The 17,925-nt window shown below is 40.3% G+C and overlaps 1 protein-coding gene across 3 annotated transcripts in view; it reads right to left on the bottom strand.

Moving 5' to 3' along the window:
• TMEM117 (transmembrane protein 117) overlaps window positions 1-17,502 on the bottom strand; it is a 76,013-nt gene extending 58,511 nt beyond the window's left edge. For 2 of the 3 annotated variants that reach the window (XM_026700677.2, XM_087934391.1), the window contains exons 1-3: window positions 16,715-16,897; window positions 7,753-8,047; window positions 6,406-6,538 (exon numbers count right to left, since the gene is read on the bottom strand). In XM_026700677.2, coding sequence (XP_026556462.1) covers window positions 6,406-6,538; window positions 7,753-8,029 — 410 coding nt within the window. In that variant the 5' untranslated portion in view covers window positions 8,030-8,047; window positions 16,715-16,897. The other variant, XM_026700670.2, reaches the window with a different exon arrangement.
• Between the last annotated feature and the right edge of the window lie 423 nt (window positions 17,503-17,925).

Below are 17,925 nucleotides of genomic sequence, written 5' to 3'. Positions count from 1 at the left end.
TAGTAAAAATAAAGCACCTTATTCGTCTACTCTTCTCTCCATTATCCTTTTTGTATTATCTATCTGATAATAACTTTTAACTACCTCTTCTTTAGTTTTAAATAGTTCAATGGAAATTTGATTTGTACTTCATGCTTTTCTATTTAATATCTACAGGTTCTCCTTTACTTACAATCACAACTGAGCCTGGAATTTGGGTTGTAAGTCATTGCAGCTGTTAAGTGAGATGCATCTGTGACCACTTTGCTTAACTCTGCAATCCCACTGCAGTGGTTATGCAAATTATGCAGGAATGCCTCAGTTGGTGAGAGAAATATTTGGAGGCCTAGCACCTACCAGCACTCAGAAACCTGCTGCAGGTCAAGAGGCCTGGATTGGTTCCAAACAGCCCATGCTTCAAATGCCCCATGCCCAAAACCTGCTTGGCTTTTGCATCTTTGACAGCAACAGGGCTGCTTGGCATAGAGACTCCACCCCATTTAGGCAGCAAGCAGCCCTGTTGATCTCCAAAAGACTGGCTGAAAAAGGTCTCTTCCGAAATGGATCCCAATAGCTTTCAGGAATCAGAGGGAGTCCTATCAGTAGAGGCAGTGGCTTGTGGCCTTCCTGCTGACTTCCCCATTGACTTTTTTGAAAGTCAGTAAGGAAGATTGTTAACGGCAATCACATAATTGCAGGGCTTTGGCATCCCAACCTAAGTGTGAACAAGTTGCCAAAAGGCCAGGTTGCAATCATGGAGGTGCTGCAAATGCTGTAACTTTGGGCACTCGTGATCAGTTCATTTAGTGGCATCATAATTTTGAACCACCACTGAATGAAGTCATTAAGCAATGACTCCTGTGGTATTGCTATTCCCCCTTAGTTTTGGTTTTTCAACTCCTTGTTTCATGTATTTTGGGAAAGTAAATAGGTAGCATAACTGAGAATTTGGATGAATGGATAGTTTTTAACCAATCCAACATTGAGGATCCATCTAATGCGGGGTGTTAAACTCATGTTGTCATGGCAGTATCACGTCACGTATCGGAACTTTTTTCCCCTTTGTTAAACCAGGCGTGGACTTAGACAGCACGTGACACATCTGGCCCACAGACTGGGAGTTTGACAGCCCTGATCTAATGTGTGAATGTCAACATGTAGAATTCACCAGCCACCATAGCTATTAAGAAATATTTTGGAAGGTACAAAGACTCTATTAGTTTTTAAAAAGGCTGTTTTCCCCTAACAGAGAGTGATCCTTTAACAACCTTTAATAATGGTATTTGGGAATGTCCTTGGGAGACAGGAAGAAGAGATGCAGCCAAGGGAATGGTCAGATAAATGGCAACTTAGCCTACAGCAGGAATTCAGAAGAGCAAATGGCTCAGAAAGGATTCCCCCTAGTTTTGTGAGCTGCAAAGTGGATGGAGGCAGAGAAATGTATTTTTAGGCTTGCAAGATTCTGCTAAACTGTCCTTATAATTCAGTAGAGCTAGCTCATATGGCAATGCTTCTAATACCAAATTTTAACAAGTAATTTACTATTTAGTTAGATGATACCACCTCTATCTATCTATCTATCTATCTATCTATCTATCTATCTATCTATCTATCTATCTATCTATCTATCTAAGACAAGTACCACTCACTCATCACGAAATCTGCAGAACTGTAAAGCCTATAAATTTGAAATTTAGCACGTATGTTCCTCTTTCACCACAAGATGGCGGCGTGTGCACAACGCGAGGCTCAGCATCTACCTAGAATTTGAAAGCTAATAGTTGTTGGGTTTTTTTTTGTTCGTAGCCAGTCTGGGTTTGACTTCCTACAGTCGACATGAACTTTTGGAAATTGGTTTCATTTATTACAACTGTGACATTTTATTTTAATTTTATTTTTTTAATATTTAAACTTTATTGGTTTCTAAAAACAAACATAAACAAACAAAACATTAAAAACATCAAGCTATCTTCCATAGGTGTACATACAGTGTGCTGGTTGGTTTACAAATTGTTTTGTGCTTCCATTTCATAGTCTTCAATTACATTACATATAATCTCATATTGTCAATCAAAAATTAAATACCTTAGTATCATTACTAATCAATCATTTGATTATACTTTTATTCATTCATGTTTTACAGGGTAACCATAATTTACTTAGTTTATTTTATAACAGTTCATATTATCATCCCAAATCTATCCTAAAATCATTTTGTAGATATAATAAGAAAGAAGTACATCTTTCCACATATGGAACTGCTTCCGAACTCAAGGCGGTGGGAGAGATATTCCCTTATGAGTTCCAATCACCCACCACCACTGAGCCAATGGATTGTAAACCAAATTTCTCCTGCACAGTGTCCCAGCTCCAACTCACTTCTTACACTGACCTCCTCAGTTCAAACGAATCTGTTCCTTCTACTGTAACACCAGTTAAAGGGAAAAGAGGGAAAAACAGGACAAAAGATTTACAGATGGAATTAGGAAAACACAAACAAGCGAAGCTGCAAAAAAGTATCGTCAACGTCATTCCAAAGTCAATAGAGAGGCTGTAAAAAAGTATGCATCTAATAACCCCTACATTAATCAGGCAGCTACAGCTAAATACAATAAAAAGGTATCACAAATCAGATCAATTCCTTGGAATAAGTATTTGTCTGGTTTTAACTATGAACCTCAGATTGATTACTCCAGGAAAAGGTTGTTGATCTCGGACCTCCGTTACCGTGTGCCTACTTAATATAGGGATAAGGCTACCAGAAAGAAACCACTTGACTTGAATGCAGACTACTTTCTATCACAAGAACATTTCCTTTTAATCAGGGGGTTCTAAAGCATGATTTTGTTGCTTTTTAGTTAAATTTCCAATCCGACAGTTTGGCAACCCTGATTAAGTAATCTTCCCAAGATGGCTGTGAAATAGTAAAGCACCTGAAAGATAATGTATGTCATTGATATAGCTTCATAAACTGTTTCAGAGTTTACATTAATATTTATTTACTTTTGGGTGGATTTTTAATTTAAGAAAAGATTTTAAAGGTGTTCCTTTTTTCATGTAGCATAGATAAATGGACAGATGATGATTATCATACTTCAGTCCATCTGCAACAGGCAGTGGCAATATGTACTTCTCCAGGGATATAGATTTGCTGGATTACAACTGTCATGATTACTTGATTACTGATGAATCTGATGGTAATTGAGTTCACTAACATCTGGATGATCACACCTTATTTCCTAATTTGTCATTTTAACTTCCTCATACTTCTCAGGCAGATGCTCAATGCCATCTGTTGGTATTTAAGAAATGCTACTACTTTCTCATCCAGAACACTATCCCCATAGATTCTCTCTGCCTATGACATTCTCAAAAACTCTGAACTTGGCTATTCTCCCAGGGATAGGGAGTTGAAGCCCTATCAGTTGTTGATTATTTTTGTTTCATTGAATGTTTTGTAATTGTGCATGATTCTTTTCTTTTTTGTTATTTGTCATTATTGATTTTAGTTATAAGTCACAGAATTGTCTATGGTTAGGCAGCATCTATATTCAAATAAATAATCCTCATCTGTTTTGCCATCTTTCAAGTAAGGAAGATTCTCCCAGTTCATTAAAGGACATTTGGACAGCTGTAGCAGCTATTAAGATCCTATAGATGGCGCTAGATGCTAGTAGCAAACTGCAGTGTTTAAAACATATATGGGGCTTCTTGGCTACTTGCATGATCTCATTCCCTATATCTTGATGAAGGTGGAAAGTCCTGGACTTTCCAGAGATAGAGGTGATCTCATTTACTAACACCACCACTAGTCTTAAGAATTGGTTGGGAGGTTGTACCAATATGGTAGAGAAGTTTCACCCATGTAGGATTTATTCTGCAATCCAAATGCTGTATCTATGCTATGTTTCCTTGCTTGTAAAAGGGGTATAAAAAGAATAAACGCCACGTATTTGGTCAGACATCTTGGCACCCTGCACAATGCCTGGTCTTTGAAATCCATCAGATAGCATATGGTCATTCCTTTTACACGTTTAGTAAACAAATTTTATTTATTTAAACTTCCATACCACCCAACTTCATATTGGCTCTGTGAAATTCATACCATAAAAAACAAAATTACAAATATACAAAAAAGTAGAAAACATAAAATGTAAACAAAATGGTGGCACTGATAAGAATAATTTCTCCTCTCCAGTTTGCGACTTGGAAAATGTCTAGTCTCTTTACTATGTCTAGTATATTAAGTTTTTTCTGGCCTACAAAACGTGATAAAAGCAGAAGACAGAAGCAAATTCCATCTCAATAAAAATAGCTGAAAGAATCAAGTACCTGATTTCATTCCTTCAAATTACTTATATTAAGGGTTTGCCATGGTGACTATCAAAACTTGAAGAAGAGTACAAATTCTGGAGAAAACTTTTAAAGAAAGTTAAGTAGCAATTTTACTGAGCAGTAATGATATTCTAAATGAACATCGAAAATGCAGTTTCAACTAACTTTAAAGAACGTTTGATTGGAAACTAGAACAGACTTTCTAATTTGAAAATTCTGTAGATGTGTTCAATATTGTCAGGGAATTGGGCAGCTGGTATCCAAATGGAGTCAGCTGACACAAACCAGTTTATTATATAAATAAATATATTTACAGTAAATAAGATAGGCAAACAGGAGTATCATCAGGTAAATCAACATAGCAGGAACATCACTAGGAGAATCACAGAGCACATAGAGGCACGCAGAGGAAAAAAGGCAGGAAACAAGAAAAAAAAATCTTTACTCAACCCCCCTATTATTCTTTATGACCTTGCATGTACCTTTTGCAAACATTAACTTGTACCCTTCATTATCTAAGCAAGACACACTCAAATTGTGATCTAAATCTGGTATACATAAATCTGGTACACATTTGCCAGGCTTACATATTCCAGGGCAATTAGTTCTAGATTAGAAAAAAAAGTTTTGGTTATTTACAATATGCTCACTTGCCCCACTGTTCAGCAAGTTTTTAGTGACTTTGGTGTTTGTTTTCACCACAGAAGTCTATGTGTCTTCTTTCTTCCATTGTTGCACTTCCTCTTTCTTTCTTGAATCTTTTAATATTCTTGATGGGAAATTTCTCTGGGTATGCAGACTGAATACACATGCATAGCAGCATTTTAATACACATACTTTATCCACCATCTTGTTATTTCACTGGAAAACAGTTCCTTCCTGACCGAGGTGTAAATCACTTTTGTTTCCCCTGGATGCGATGTACTTTTCCAATTGTTTCTATTCTTCTTCGAAAGTCTCCCAGTCACACAACTCATTGTTGAATCACACTCGTACATGGACTCCAGGCTTGTTATTAACACATCCCACGTATCAAGGGAGCTTAATACAACATACACTTTGTGCATTCTGAAAACATGATTCCTCGCTCTTCTAACTCTAGGAAGGTTTTCCTCATAAACTGAAAGTGATCTGACACACTATCTCCCAACTGTAACCTTGCTCTATAAAGTTTTCTGGTGAAAGTAACTTTGCTGCTTCCAGTCTCCCTTATATAAATTCTGCATAAGGACAGCCATCATTCTTTAGCAGATGTAAGCCCACGCATATGTATTATTTTCCAACCACAATCTTCCAAGTATCTTCCAAGCACAAAATTATGCTGGAATTTTTATTCTGTCTTTGCCCCTCCTTATTGAGATCTGAAGGAGGATTGCTTACAACTCACCACAAATCTTCCCTTCACAGAAAAATCTTCATCTTTAGGCTCCATGAGAGATAATTTGTTTCATTAAGACAAGCCACAAGAAATCCTTTTCCGATTCCTGTAATGGATAGCATCGTGCAGTCTTTACAGGCCAACAGTCCTCAAACTCCTTCAGGCTCACGAAGAAACATTTTCCTCAGAAAAATACTATTGGCTCTTCAGGGCATTTTTGGGCCCATAACCTGTCATGGAATTGTGCAGCTGGTGTCCAAATGAGTCAGAAACACTGACACGAACCGGTGGTTTTATATAAATAAATATATTTACAGTAAATAAGATGGGCAAACAGGAGCATCGTCAGGTAAATCAATACAATAGAAACATCAGGAGTTAAATCACAGAGAGCACACATGGCACACAGAGGAAAAAAGGCAGTAAACATGGAAACTCCCTCCTTTACTCTCATGGCAAGCCATTACAGCTCAGATTCCCTCATACAATACCCAACTCTTTTTAACCAATTAGCTATAACTGTGTCCAAACCTTCACTGCTCCAGCTATTAAATCATCAGTAGCAACTGGAATTTTTCTCCTATAGTTATTTAGTATTTTATACTTTGAAAAATGTGAATGAACTAGTTTCCTGTTATAAAACTTGCATATTTATAAAATTCTAATCAATGAGTTATAATTAACAAAAGAAGTATCAGAAAGCTACAGCTTACCTCATATTACCTGCCATAAGAAGACATAGATTGTAAATATGAGAAAAGATGAAGAGAAAAAGTATGGTGCTGAAAAACATTGTCATCCAAGAACCATGATCCTCTCGAAACATTTTCAACCGAAGTAGCTGACCTGCAAAATATTAAAAATTTATTCAGATTTCTCAAAGAACTTCCTACTATTCTAGAAAAGACAGAATAGTACAGAATTTGTAAACATGCCAAGACTCAGCTTTAGCTCCATGAATAATTCCTACTTACACTGAAGCAGAGAGTAAACGTCTCTGCCCCTTGTAATGTGGCTTGGAAAGTATGAGTCAAATCCATGTTTCATCAATGCAACATTTCCTAGACCAAACTCAATTTTATTGAGTGCTGCATCAGGGCTGTAGTTGACCTTGCAGGGGTACGGTGACTGGGTGGGTGTGCCCAATTGGGTGACCATGGCCGTCTTGACACCACTCACTGGGCGTGGCCGACTGGGTGGGCATGGCCAGCTTGACGCCACTCCCCATTGCTCTGTGGACTAATTTTGGCTGCTCATGGTTGGACTTAATTGGGACAGGTCTGCGTTTTGGTGAAGGGAATTGCTGGGGAATATTACTAAACTCAGTAAACCGCAGTTATGTGTGTGTGTGTGAATGAATGGGGTAGCACATCATCTCAATGCGGCCATGTTGCTGAGGCCGACTTACTGCGAAAAAACTCACCATAGGACAACTCACCATTGCCAACTCTCAGCGGAACAATCTATGTGGGATAATTAAAAAAAAATAACTTATCCGCCTTTTTTTCTTCTACACTACTTCCATTTTTGTCAATGGAAATAATGTTGAAGAAACAGAGATGGGTAATATTAATTGCACTGAGTTATACTGCATGGAACTGTCCCACAGCGAGTTGTCTCATGGTGAGCTAGCCACAGCATATTGAACCATGGCAAGTTGGCTGAGGAGGCATGGCAGCAGTGAGATGACTGAATCAGGTTGGCCATGATAAGATGACCAGGGTGGATTGGTCATGGCAAGATGGCTGCAGAAAATTGGCCGTGGTAAGTTTTCCCATTCTGAGGGAATAAGCTATACATTTGGGAATCAGATGATCCCCAATCACAAGATAGAAATTTTAGATGGTAGATAACAAGACAAAAAAAAGTTCTTTAGTACACTGTGAATGTAGATTAAAAAAACTGGATATTAATAATTAGATATTATTTACATATTCAAAGCAGATAAATACTGTACATTACACTGAGACTTGGCAAGGCCTCTGTTGCATTTTTATTTAAATATAAAAGTGTTAAACAACAACATCACCAAAATGCTTTTAACACAATTTGGGACTTACCAAATAGACGCTGGTGGAAGACAAACTTGCCAGCTATGAGTCCTGTGAGAATGGCAAGTAGCCACAAAGTCACTTTTAAAAAGTTCCAACCACCTCCATCAGGATATTTATTTGCAATGAAGGAAAAGCAGTTCCCAACAACGATGACGTTTGCTTCTGTTTGGCTGTGAGATACTGGATCTTCAGCAAATATTAAAAAATTAAAGAAGATCACTAGGTAGGCCACAATTAAGCGAGACCATGGATGCTGGAAGTAGTAACGGAAGTCTTTTTCCATTCTTAAATGCTTCAATCCCTGCACACAAAAACAAAGTATGGGAATATTCCATTATATTCTTAAAACTTAGGAAGCTACATTTTCCTTCTCTTTCCTCCAAACCTTTTTCCTTTAGCAAGCCTCCCAGGAGCAACTATTTGTTTCAACCAGATTTCTCCCCAAAACTTGATTTATTAAACACATTGTTGACAAATCAAAGAAAGTAGGATTGAATGAAACCACTTTACAAATGTACCTTTTTATGTATTAGGCAACAAAAATTGGAAACTCTGAAGAAAAAAAATATTTCGCAAAGACATACCTAATCTATATACTTGCCTATCAAAAAAACCTGCCAGTTTCTGAATTAATAGAATATAAGCCCATAAAAATACAATATAAAAGAAATACATGTAGGCAGTATTCATTCATAATACCATTGTATCGTTTTTATTTGTCTTCTGCATTAACTGTGTCCAAATAATAGATATGGATAAAACCCCACTGTAATTAGTGTAATTAGTTTGTTCAATTGAATAGAAAGTGTTTCTGTTACATTTGAGCAAACGTTCAGGTAAATGTAATAAAATAATAAAATTGAGTACAATTGTTAGTGGTTTTGTGGAACTTCTGCTGTATAAAAATGCAAGTGACTTGTACTTTTTGTTGGAAGTATCATTGATACACACTGAGTTTATTTGTTGCATAAAACTGAACTGGCTTATATGTCGGATATAAGTTGGAATCTTGAAGCAAGATTTTTTTTTTCACTTTTAAATTGTGCATATATTTTTGTATGTTTTCTGGTTTGAAAGTAAAAAAGAAAACAAATGCTTCTTAAAACAATGTTTGCCATCTGAGAGTTAAAAGGTATTCCTCTTTAAAATTATACATTAGTTATTATGGAATGGAAGATTGTTGCTGCCATTTACTATCAAATACCAATTAATATTTCAGAACACTTAATTGGCCTGGTTAATTGCCTACAACTGCGTATATTGATGGCTTCAGAACAGTGTTGAGTCCTGGCAACCACTATACTACACTAAGCTGATATGCATTTTTATTTGTATATACTGCACTAAAAGCGATTTCCATTCATTCTTGCAATCTTGCCTAAAAGCCAAAAATCCTTACTATGAAACAAGAACGGGCATTGGTAGAAGTTACCATGAACACCGTTTCTATCTATGCTGCAACAGAGCCCAGGATGGGTTGACTCCTTCCTATGACGTCATTTAGCTGAGTCTGTACTAAGATATAAAAGCCAGGCCCCGGGAGAGACTCCAGCTTTAGCAAAGATACTTGACAGACTGAAAGGTGTCTCTGAAAGCACAAAATGAATACAGAAATATGTCTTACCCTCTCTGGACGAATCAAGGGAGGGGCTGGGATCTCTCGCAGCATAGATAGAAAGAGCATTCAGGGTAACTTCTACCAACACCCATTCTCCTCCATGCTGCATCGAGAGCCCAGGATGGGATATACCAAAGCTTGCATGTCCATGGGCGGGTCCTTGTCCAGCTCATCACACCAACTGTGGAACCACTTGTTGAAGCATCCGTCTGCCAAAGGCTGCAGTTGCCGAGGCAAAGTCATCCAGACGGTAGTGTCTGATGAAAGGAGATGGGGATGTCCACGTGGCTACATGACAAATCTCCTCAAAGCATGCTTGGGTCGCCCAGGCAGCAGAAGTGGCTGCACCTCTGGTAGAGTGTGCTGTCAGACCTTGGGGAAGTGGAAGGGCCTCAGCTTTGTAGGCCTGCTCAATGCAAGACCTGACCCACTTGCTAATAGTAGGAGAAGAGGCCTTGTGCCCCAAGTGAGAAGGGGAAAAGGAAACAAACATGGCTTCCAACTTCCTGATGGAGAAACTGGCAATGATGAGGCCAAATTGGGATGCGGAGGTAAGCCTCAGTGAAATCAATGGAAGAGAGGAGGTCGCCCTCCCGAACACTCTCTAAAATAGAATGCAGAGTCTGCATTTTAAATCACCTGTATTTTACAAATTGGTTGAGAAATTTTAGATCAAGAATGGCTTGCCACCTGGGGGGAGATGCTTTGGGAATGATGAAAAGGCGAGAGTAAAGCCCACGTCTCCGTTGAGAGGGGGGAACAGGTTGAATAGCCCTGATTTCAAGAAGGTGCTGAATGGCCTGATTCATGAGGGCTTGCCTTGAAATGTCCCGAGAGACAGGGCAGATCAAAAAAAAAATTGGGGGGGGGTGGCATTAGGAAGTCCAATTGTAACCCTGACCTAATAGTGCTGAGCACCCAGGCATCCGTCGTTGACTCCTCTCATTTGGAGGCAAAGAAGGCTAGATGACCTCTGATGGGTGGGGAGAATGAGGGATTACTTAGAGCGATGGAAGGAACGACCTCCTCCCCCCCGCCAGATGCTTCCGCCTGTTGGTCTTGACGTTGGGAGTACGACCTCTGAGAGCGGGGGAAGCGAGATGAGGTCTCCGCTCGAAAGGCAGGAGGGCGATAAGGAGCTGGGCAATAATCAGCTTTCTTCCCAGAGGAAGAGAGAATTTTACATTTATCTCTGGTTTCGATGAGATAAGGTTCCAGAGCATCGCCAAAAAGCTTATCGCCTGTGAATGGAACTGAAGCCAGCTTCCATTTTTGGCGTGACTCCGCCTGCCAATTTCGGAGCCATAAAAGTCTTCTTGCTGTTACAGAAGATGCCATGGCCTTGGATGCAAATCTGGCGGAATTGAGAGTCGCATCCACAGTGAATTCCGCCGCTGCAATAATCTTATTAAAGTCTTGGTGAGATTGAAGGTCAGAAGCAGGCAATCTATTCTGGAGTTGGTGCAGCCACCGTATGGGTGCCCTTGTGAAAAAGGATGCTGCTTTTGAAGCCCTAATAGCCCAAGCAGCGGCCTGGTGATTGCGCTTGAGGGTCTGTTCGGAACCTTTATCATCCGGTTTCAGGATATCTTCTGGCTCCGTGGGAGTGCCAGAAGATGAGAATGAGGCCAGAACAAGAATGTCAACAGAAAGCACTGCCAGGGCATTGTCCAGAGATGCACTGACATTGTAGAAACGCTTATCCAGAGAAGATGGGCGAGGACCTGCCGAAGGGGAAGCGCACTGTTCCTTGACCATGTCCAGGAACAAAATGAGAGAAGGCAAAACCTCTGCATGCACTACAGGCTTGGAGAAGAGCAAATCCCCTTGACTAGAGGGATTTCCTTGTGGCTCGGGAGCCACTTCCTCTATAGACAGCTTGGCAGTGACCAAGGCCTTGCTGAGTAATGGCCTGAAGAGAGTAGGTCTGAAGACCAATGTAGAGGATGTCTGCTCTGGGCAAGAATCCTCTTCCTCTGAAAGATTTTGGTCAAAAATCTCACCCTCTCACCCAACGAGAGGAGTAACTGTGTTCAGATGGTGAAGTCCTTCCTTCCTCATCAACCTCCTCCCATTCTGGTAGAGAAGAATGGACCCTGAGGTCCTGGGGCCTGTGTAAATCAGGGTGATGAGGCAAAGAACCTATAGATTGAGAAGGGAGAAGGGCTTGAACCCTTTACAGAGGTCGAAGAATTTGCTTGAAGCCTTCAGCCAATCCCTGCCTAATGGCCAATGAGACAACATCTTGGATATCCCCTGTCTATGCTCAAAGGTAGAGGCAGAAGACTGAAGGCCCGCTGCTGTGAGAGTGAAGGTCTAGACTGAGGAGAGGTTCGAGGCCTGGAGGGAGGGGGAGGAGCATAGGGCCCAGAAGCCTGTTGGAAATAAGGCCCAGATCTGCTTAGATCCTGAGGATCTGATTGTACTGCAAGAGCCTCAGGAGACCAGGATGGAGGATGGAAAGGCTCATAGATAACTTCTCCTCCCCTGGGAGGGCTTGGCTGGGGCTCACGAGTATCACCTGAAACATGCTGTAGTTGCACTCCCTTCTGTTGAATAGTTCTGTTGAACTGCCTCTCTAGGGTTGCATGTCTGTGCTTCTCTACCCTCAACTCAGCCTGAGTTGCCTTCTTAGGGGCTAGAGCCTTAGCTATGATTTTAGCAGCCACCTCCCTCTGGACTGATTGGGTGCGTTGCCCACATTTTTTTCTCTGATTGGGGTTAAGAGACTGTTCCACTGGGGGGAAGCACTGCCTGAGCCTTATCTTGCTCCATTTGTAGAATAAAGGCTCTTGCGTTGGAAAGAAACTGTTTAGAATTTTTTTCTATTAAGCCCCTTAGGGTATAAAATGGCCTCCGGGCTTACAAAATAGCCGCTCACCTCGTGGTGGAAGGCTCAAATCCAAGATGGCTGCTGACTAGAGGAAACAGGCTCCGAGATTGAAGAATTGCTCTTTAGGCTATACAGAGCCCTGAGCAAAGTCAGCAAGGGAAAAATGCAGCAACCAGCCACACGATCAGCTGGCTTGCGCTCTTATCGGTTTGCCAATCATTTTTATGATTGCTCAAAACCGCAGGCATGGGGGTGGTCTACAGACGCTGCCCAGCTTGCCTGCACAGAGCTCTGGTAACGCTGCTCCCAACGTTGCAGGAGAGAGAGCCCTGCTCTCCTGGAAGAGCAGCTGCCCAGATCCCTGGGAGCTGCTTGAAGAGAGTAAAAAGTACTGAAGATCGCTGGTGAGTGCTATCTAACAGAACGTTTTCAGAGATACAGCTACTGACTGAAAGGAGCTGAGTCAAAAGCTGGGGTCTCTCCCGGGGGCTGGCTTTTATATCTTAGTACAGACTCAGCTAAATGACATCATAGGAAGAAGTCAACCCATCCTGGGCTCTTGAAGCATGAAGGATAAATATTTGTTTCACAATATAGTGTTTGGTTTCTGTCGGGTTTCATTTTCAAATTAATACTGAGCACTAAGATAACAGAATCATTCAATGTCTTATTGTTAATGAATCCCTTTCAAAAGCCTCTATAATGGGGTGTAAAACTCAATTTCATTGAGGGATGCATCAGGGTTGTGTTTGACCTTCGGGGGCTGGGCGGGGCATGGGCAAGTTGGGAGTGGCCAGCTCGATGCCACTCATCGAGGCAATATTTTCAGCCCTGTCAGCCCTCTCGGGCTCCGTTTTCGGCCACAACAATCCTCCTAGGCTCTGTTTTCAGCCATGACAGCTTCCTGCAGACCTCTGCCAGCAAAAATGGAGCTTAGGGTGGCCATGCAGCCCACCCAGGCTCCGTGTTTGGCCATGACGGCCTCCTGCAGCAAAAACAGAGCTCGGGAGGGCCAGTATGAGGCCACCCCAATCTCCCTTTTCACTGGCAGAGGCACCAGCAGCAGGTGCAGACAAGGGCGAGGACTTGGATGAGGGGCCTGTGTGTGATGCAGGGATGGGGCCAGGACTATCAGAGACTGGAGTGCTGCCTTCGGAGCTTGTGAAGGCTGGCAGCAGTGATGCAGTGGACCCCAAGGAGCTGTGCCCAGTGCAGGGCCGCTCGAAGAAGAGAGCAGCTGCAGCAGCATGAGCGACCCCAGAGTAAGTCTGCAAGGTGATAGCCCCTCCCTTAAGGGATAAAAGCCAGCCCTCAGAGGTGGGATTCTTTGCAGGAAGCAAAGAAATTCTTGCACTTCAAATCTTGTGGAAGTTCAGACTATGCTGGTTTGTGTTTGGAGACTTTTGGTTTTGATTATTTCCTTGCAGTTTAATCTAGTGTTCTTGGCAGCCTTGCACAACCTTGGCAAGGCTTGTTCTTATCTGGGACAATCAGTTTTTGATAGCGTTTTACTGTGAATGAACGGAATTCACAGAGAAGCATTAAAAAGGTTTTGCTTTTATCTCTGTTTGGTGTTTGTTTGCTTTGAGTGAGGCTTGGGTCAGAACATGCAGGCCAGTTCTTTGCTGTTTCCATGGTGGGCCTGCAGGCCAGATCTAAGTACCCTGTGGGCCGGATCTGGCCCACGAGCCTTCAGTTTGACACCCCTGCTCTATAATGAAAGACAAGTTCCATCAAATTTGATTGCTATTAATTATGTTAATGGTCAGTTAATAGATATTCTTATTTGTACAATTATCATTTAGGATAGAATTATATTGAATATAGATGCTTAAAATGTTTATCATACTTATCTCTATCTGTACTTATTGTAACATTCTAAGAATTCTATTTATTAATCAGACATTATTATGCAGTCTACTTTTTACTTTTGGATTAGTTTTATTTTTAACTATTTTTCCTTAGTGTTTCTTTTCAATTTTGCACATAATTACATAAACATGAGATGGAAGAGTAATATGAAAGAGTTTTCAACTATAAACATTTGCTGACACCTTAAGTGTACTTTAACTTAGATGTACAGCACAGGGCACATTTCAATCCTGAGTATCCTGAGATTTAGAAAAAAGCAAATGGTTTTTCTGTCTAAAGCATGTACTCCATAATGTAGTATCATTTTGTATTTATAAAAAGAGTAAAATGATGATTCTCAGTGCCTTTTCCAGAAAAAGTATCAATAAATGTACCAATCCTTCTTTTAAGGAAAATACCATTTTTTCTGACAATTCAAACTGCTAATTATGTCAGAGTAGCAGTATCTGTAAGAATAAGATTTAAATGTCTGAATATTTTTGGCAAATATTTATTTAGTGATAAGTGCCATTTGGAAATATAGCTCTTTATAAATCTTTGCAGCCAAAATTTGCCATTGTGGGAACATATTTGAAAAGTATGGACAAGTTCATAGACAATTTAAAGAAATGACTTTAAAATGGAACCATAAGGTTTCTAAAATAGATCTACAGCAGTCTGTTACAGTATGAGATTATTATATGCACAGAAATAGAAAGATTTGACACCACTTCGCTATAGATAAATGGTGGGTAAATTTGGCAAATTGTTTGAAATCAATCAGTTGACTTCTTTGATTAGAGAAAAGACATTATTTCTACATTTACTGGTGACTGGAAATGTCTAATGGACTTTTTGTGTAAAAATGAAAACAATGAACTCGTGATTTATATATTTTTGATTGCTAGATATAATATGTTACAGAAGGAAGAGTAATATAACTTTAGAGAGGTTAAAATATATTTGTACCTATGTCTGCAGTGAAGAATATTGGAAGCAACGTTTTTATATTTTTTTTTCTCTTTCGTTTCTTTTTCGTCTATTTCTTTTTCCATGCACCTTTTGCTTTCATTTTAATCTCTTTTCTTTATATTTGCATGTGTTGTTTTTTAATCTTGTTATACACACATACACACACACACACACACACACACACACACACATACACACACATAAAAAGATCCACCACAGCTTTCTAGAAGCTGGTTCTATGTTTCTCAAAAACTATGCAAAAACAGGAATTCTGGGAACACAACCTAGTGTAAATTACACACTGCACAAGAAGTGGAGCACATTGAGCAATTTATTTAAAAAATTCAAAAGCCATACAGCACTTTCATATACAAAAAAAGATTGCCAAACAAAGTGATTCAATGTTTTGAACATTAAAATGTTTTGGGCATCAGTAATGGTGATTACTGAGAGCCATAACTCATCTGAAGGGTTGTATTCAAAAGTTTTATAATTATTATGGATAACTTTTATATTAGTGTAACAGAACACAGTGTTTCTATTAATGTTAGAAAGAGTTAAAACATCAGAAGAGGAAAAGTTTTCAGATATCAATACTAAATGGCAGGAAAGCCCCACTTTGACACTTTTACTCATATTACTAACATGAATCTTTTCACCTATCTCAATTAAGTACTGTAATTCCTCAAAATGATAAGCCCCAATATAATGAGGCAGAATATGAACAATATAGGACTTTTAAATAATGTCTTTATGCCCTTTACTATGTGGAACTTTAAAAAATGTAAAGTAGAATAATATTATACCTTTGCAGATGAGTAACATAACTTCTAATATCAAATTTAAACAGAGATATCCAAGGCAGCTTCTTAAGCATTATAAATATAACTTCGGTTCATATTGCAACTCTAATCCTATACAGAACCTCCACACAAAACTGTTGGAAGTCATTATACACATGCAAACAATTCTACAAAAGTATTTTAAAATAAAACAGAAAAACTGTTCACTGAAAATCCAAACCTTCTATTCCCCCCACCCCAAAAGTGGGGGGGGGGTTTAAATGTGAAAGATAAGGTAAAAAGAATTTACCACACCTTTGTCTGGTGGCCTAGTGTTAATTCTGGGTAATGCAGCGTTAAGAATAAGGTGCCACCAAAAACAAAGGTGACAAGTGCCATTCCTTCACATAAACAGCTGAGATGGTAATGGAGTGGAAGGTGACGATACACCGTAAGCTTTCGATCTTAGGCTCTTAATTTGAATGGCTTTTTAAAAAACAGGATCCAACAGGAAAAAATTAAATATTTTCCCACGCATTTATTTCTACTTCCATCTCGAGGAATTCACAATTTCCATATATAACGAAGTAGGTTAGTAATGAAAACAACGTGCCAAAAACAACGTGCCTTCGAAAACGATACAAAGAATAAGAGCCTGCTTATCCTCGCTAGAACACGTGTCATACCCCGCATTTTTCCTGTGTCCGGGGCACGCACGGGCTAGTCACAGTTAGGGATCATTTTTTTCGGAAACTAAGGAAATAAAACCTCGTCAACTAACTCCCCTCTTATATATTCCCGGAATTAATTCCACTAGGCAGCAGCTTTGAACCCTACAATTCAGGCGCGAGCATGTGCAGAGCGCCTTTCACTCAGCACCGACTGTTTACGCTTGTCCCCCAAATTTCTTACCCGGTTTAAAAGAAGCAACTCCCCGGCACTCTGAACTGATATTAGCGCTGCCTTTTAAATGCTAAATTAAAAAAAAAAAAAAGGCTAAGTCACGGCGGGAAATCGATCAAGGCCAAACAGGCCAAAAAACGCCTGACAGGCTGCTGCTAGAAGCGGAAGCAGAGGAGGCGGCGTTTTTTACTCACCCCTCCCGAGCCGCCAAACGCGTTTTGTTTTCGGAGTGAAGCGGATCTTCCTCGCCGTTTGTACCCGTCAAGACTTTACCGCGACACAGAAAGCTGCTCTCACCATTTCTGAATGTAACATTAAGCCCCGAGTAGCCCACGGTCTTTTAAAAGCCCCAGAGTGGCGTGAGTGACCTTAGCGGCTGTCCCCTGCTTGTATCTCCCGGGTCCCGCCGCGCTTTTTTTCTCGACGAGGGGAAAGACAAGAAGGAGCTGCGCCAAGGCCGATTTACGGCTGTCACCAATAGCTCCCCAAGGCAAATGCTGCTGCTTTCTTCCCTTCCAGGCCTCAATGCCTTCTTAATGCAAGTAACCAATTGTGGGGAGGAGGAAGGAGCTACGGTGTTGATGTCCAAAGGTGGAGAGAAATATAGTCACTGATCTCGGATCCATAGTCAAAGACCTGGTCTAAGCGTGGAAATACAGTTACAGATTTTCCAAGATTGCTTTCCTCCTGCAAGCCGAATTGTTTATTTTGATGTTTTGCATCTACCGACCTTGGAAACCCACGCATCATTCCCGCGTTGAATTTTAGGCAAGGAATAATAGTCGTCCTTCAATAACAGGAGAGCCCCAGGAGGTAAGACAATGTAATATCCGGGCCAATATCATTGGGTACTTCTTCAGTAAGAGAGATTGAGAATTGTAGACTTTTCTCCTCTACAAAGGATTGTTGTCCCCAATTTGGGTCTGAGCCTGGTGCTAAAGCCAAATGATAGGATCCAGACACGAGGTGCAGGTTTTCTGATTGCCTTTTATTGGAGTACTCCAAGGAAAAGGGCTCCTGGTCAAAACGCCAAGAACAAAGGATTGAGCAAGTTTTATACATTTTCGCCAAAGGAGAAGGTGGGACAAAGCGAAATAATAAGAAATATCATCTAATAAACATTTTAGTAATAATTCTAAAATTTGTTCTATTGGTCTCTAGCTTTCCCTATTCCCAAGTCTTTAGCTAATGAATGCCCTAGGACCGCGATGGCGAATCTA

The sequence above is a fragment of the Pseudonaja textilis genome, chromosome 5 (genome assembly GCF_049901715.1).
Source record: "Pseudonaja textilis isolate UNSWEBS1 chromosome 5, rPseTex1.2, whole genome shotgun sequence".
NCBI classification, from domain to species: Eukaryota; Metazoa; Chordata; class Lepidosauria; order Squamata; family Elapidae; genus Pseudonaja; species Pseudonaja textilis.
The sequence above is the reverse complement of the archived record's forward strand: the minus strand, read 5'-3'. Positions and strand labels throughout refer to the sequence as shown.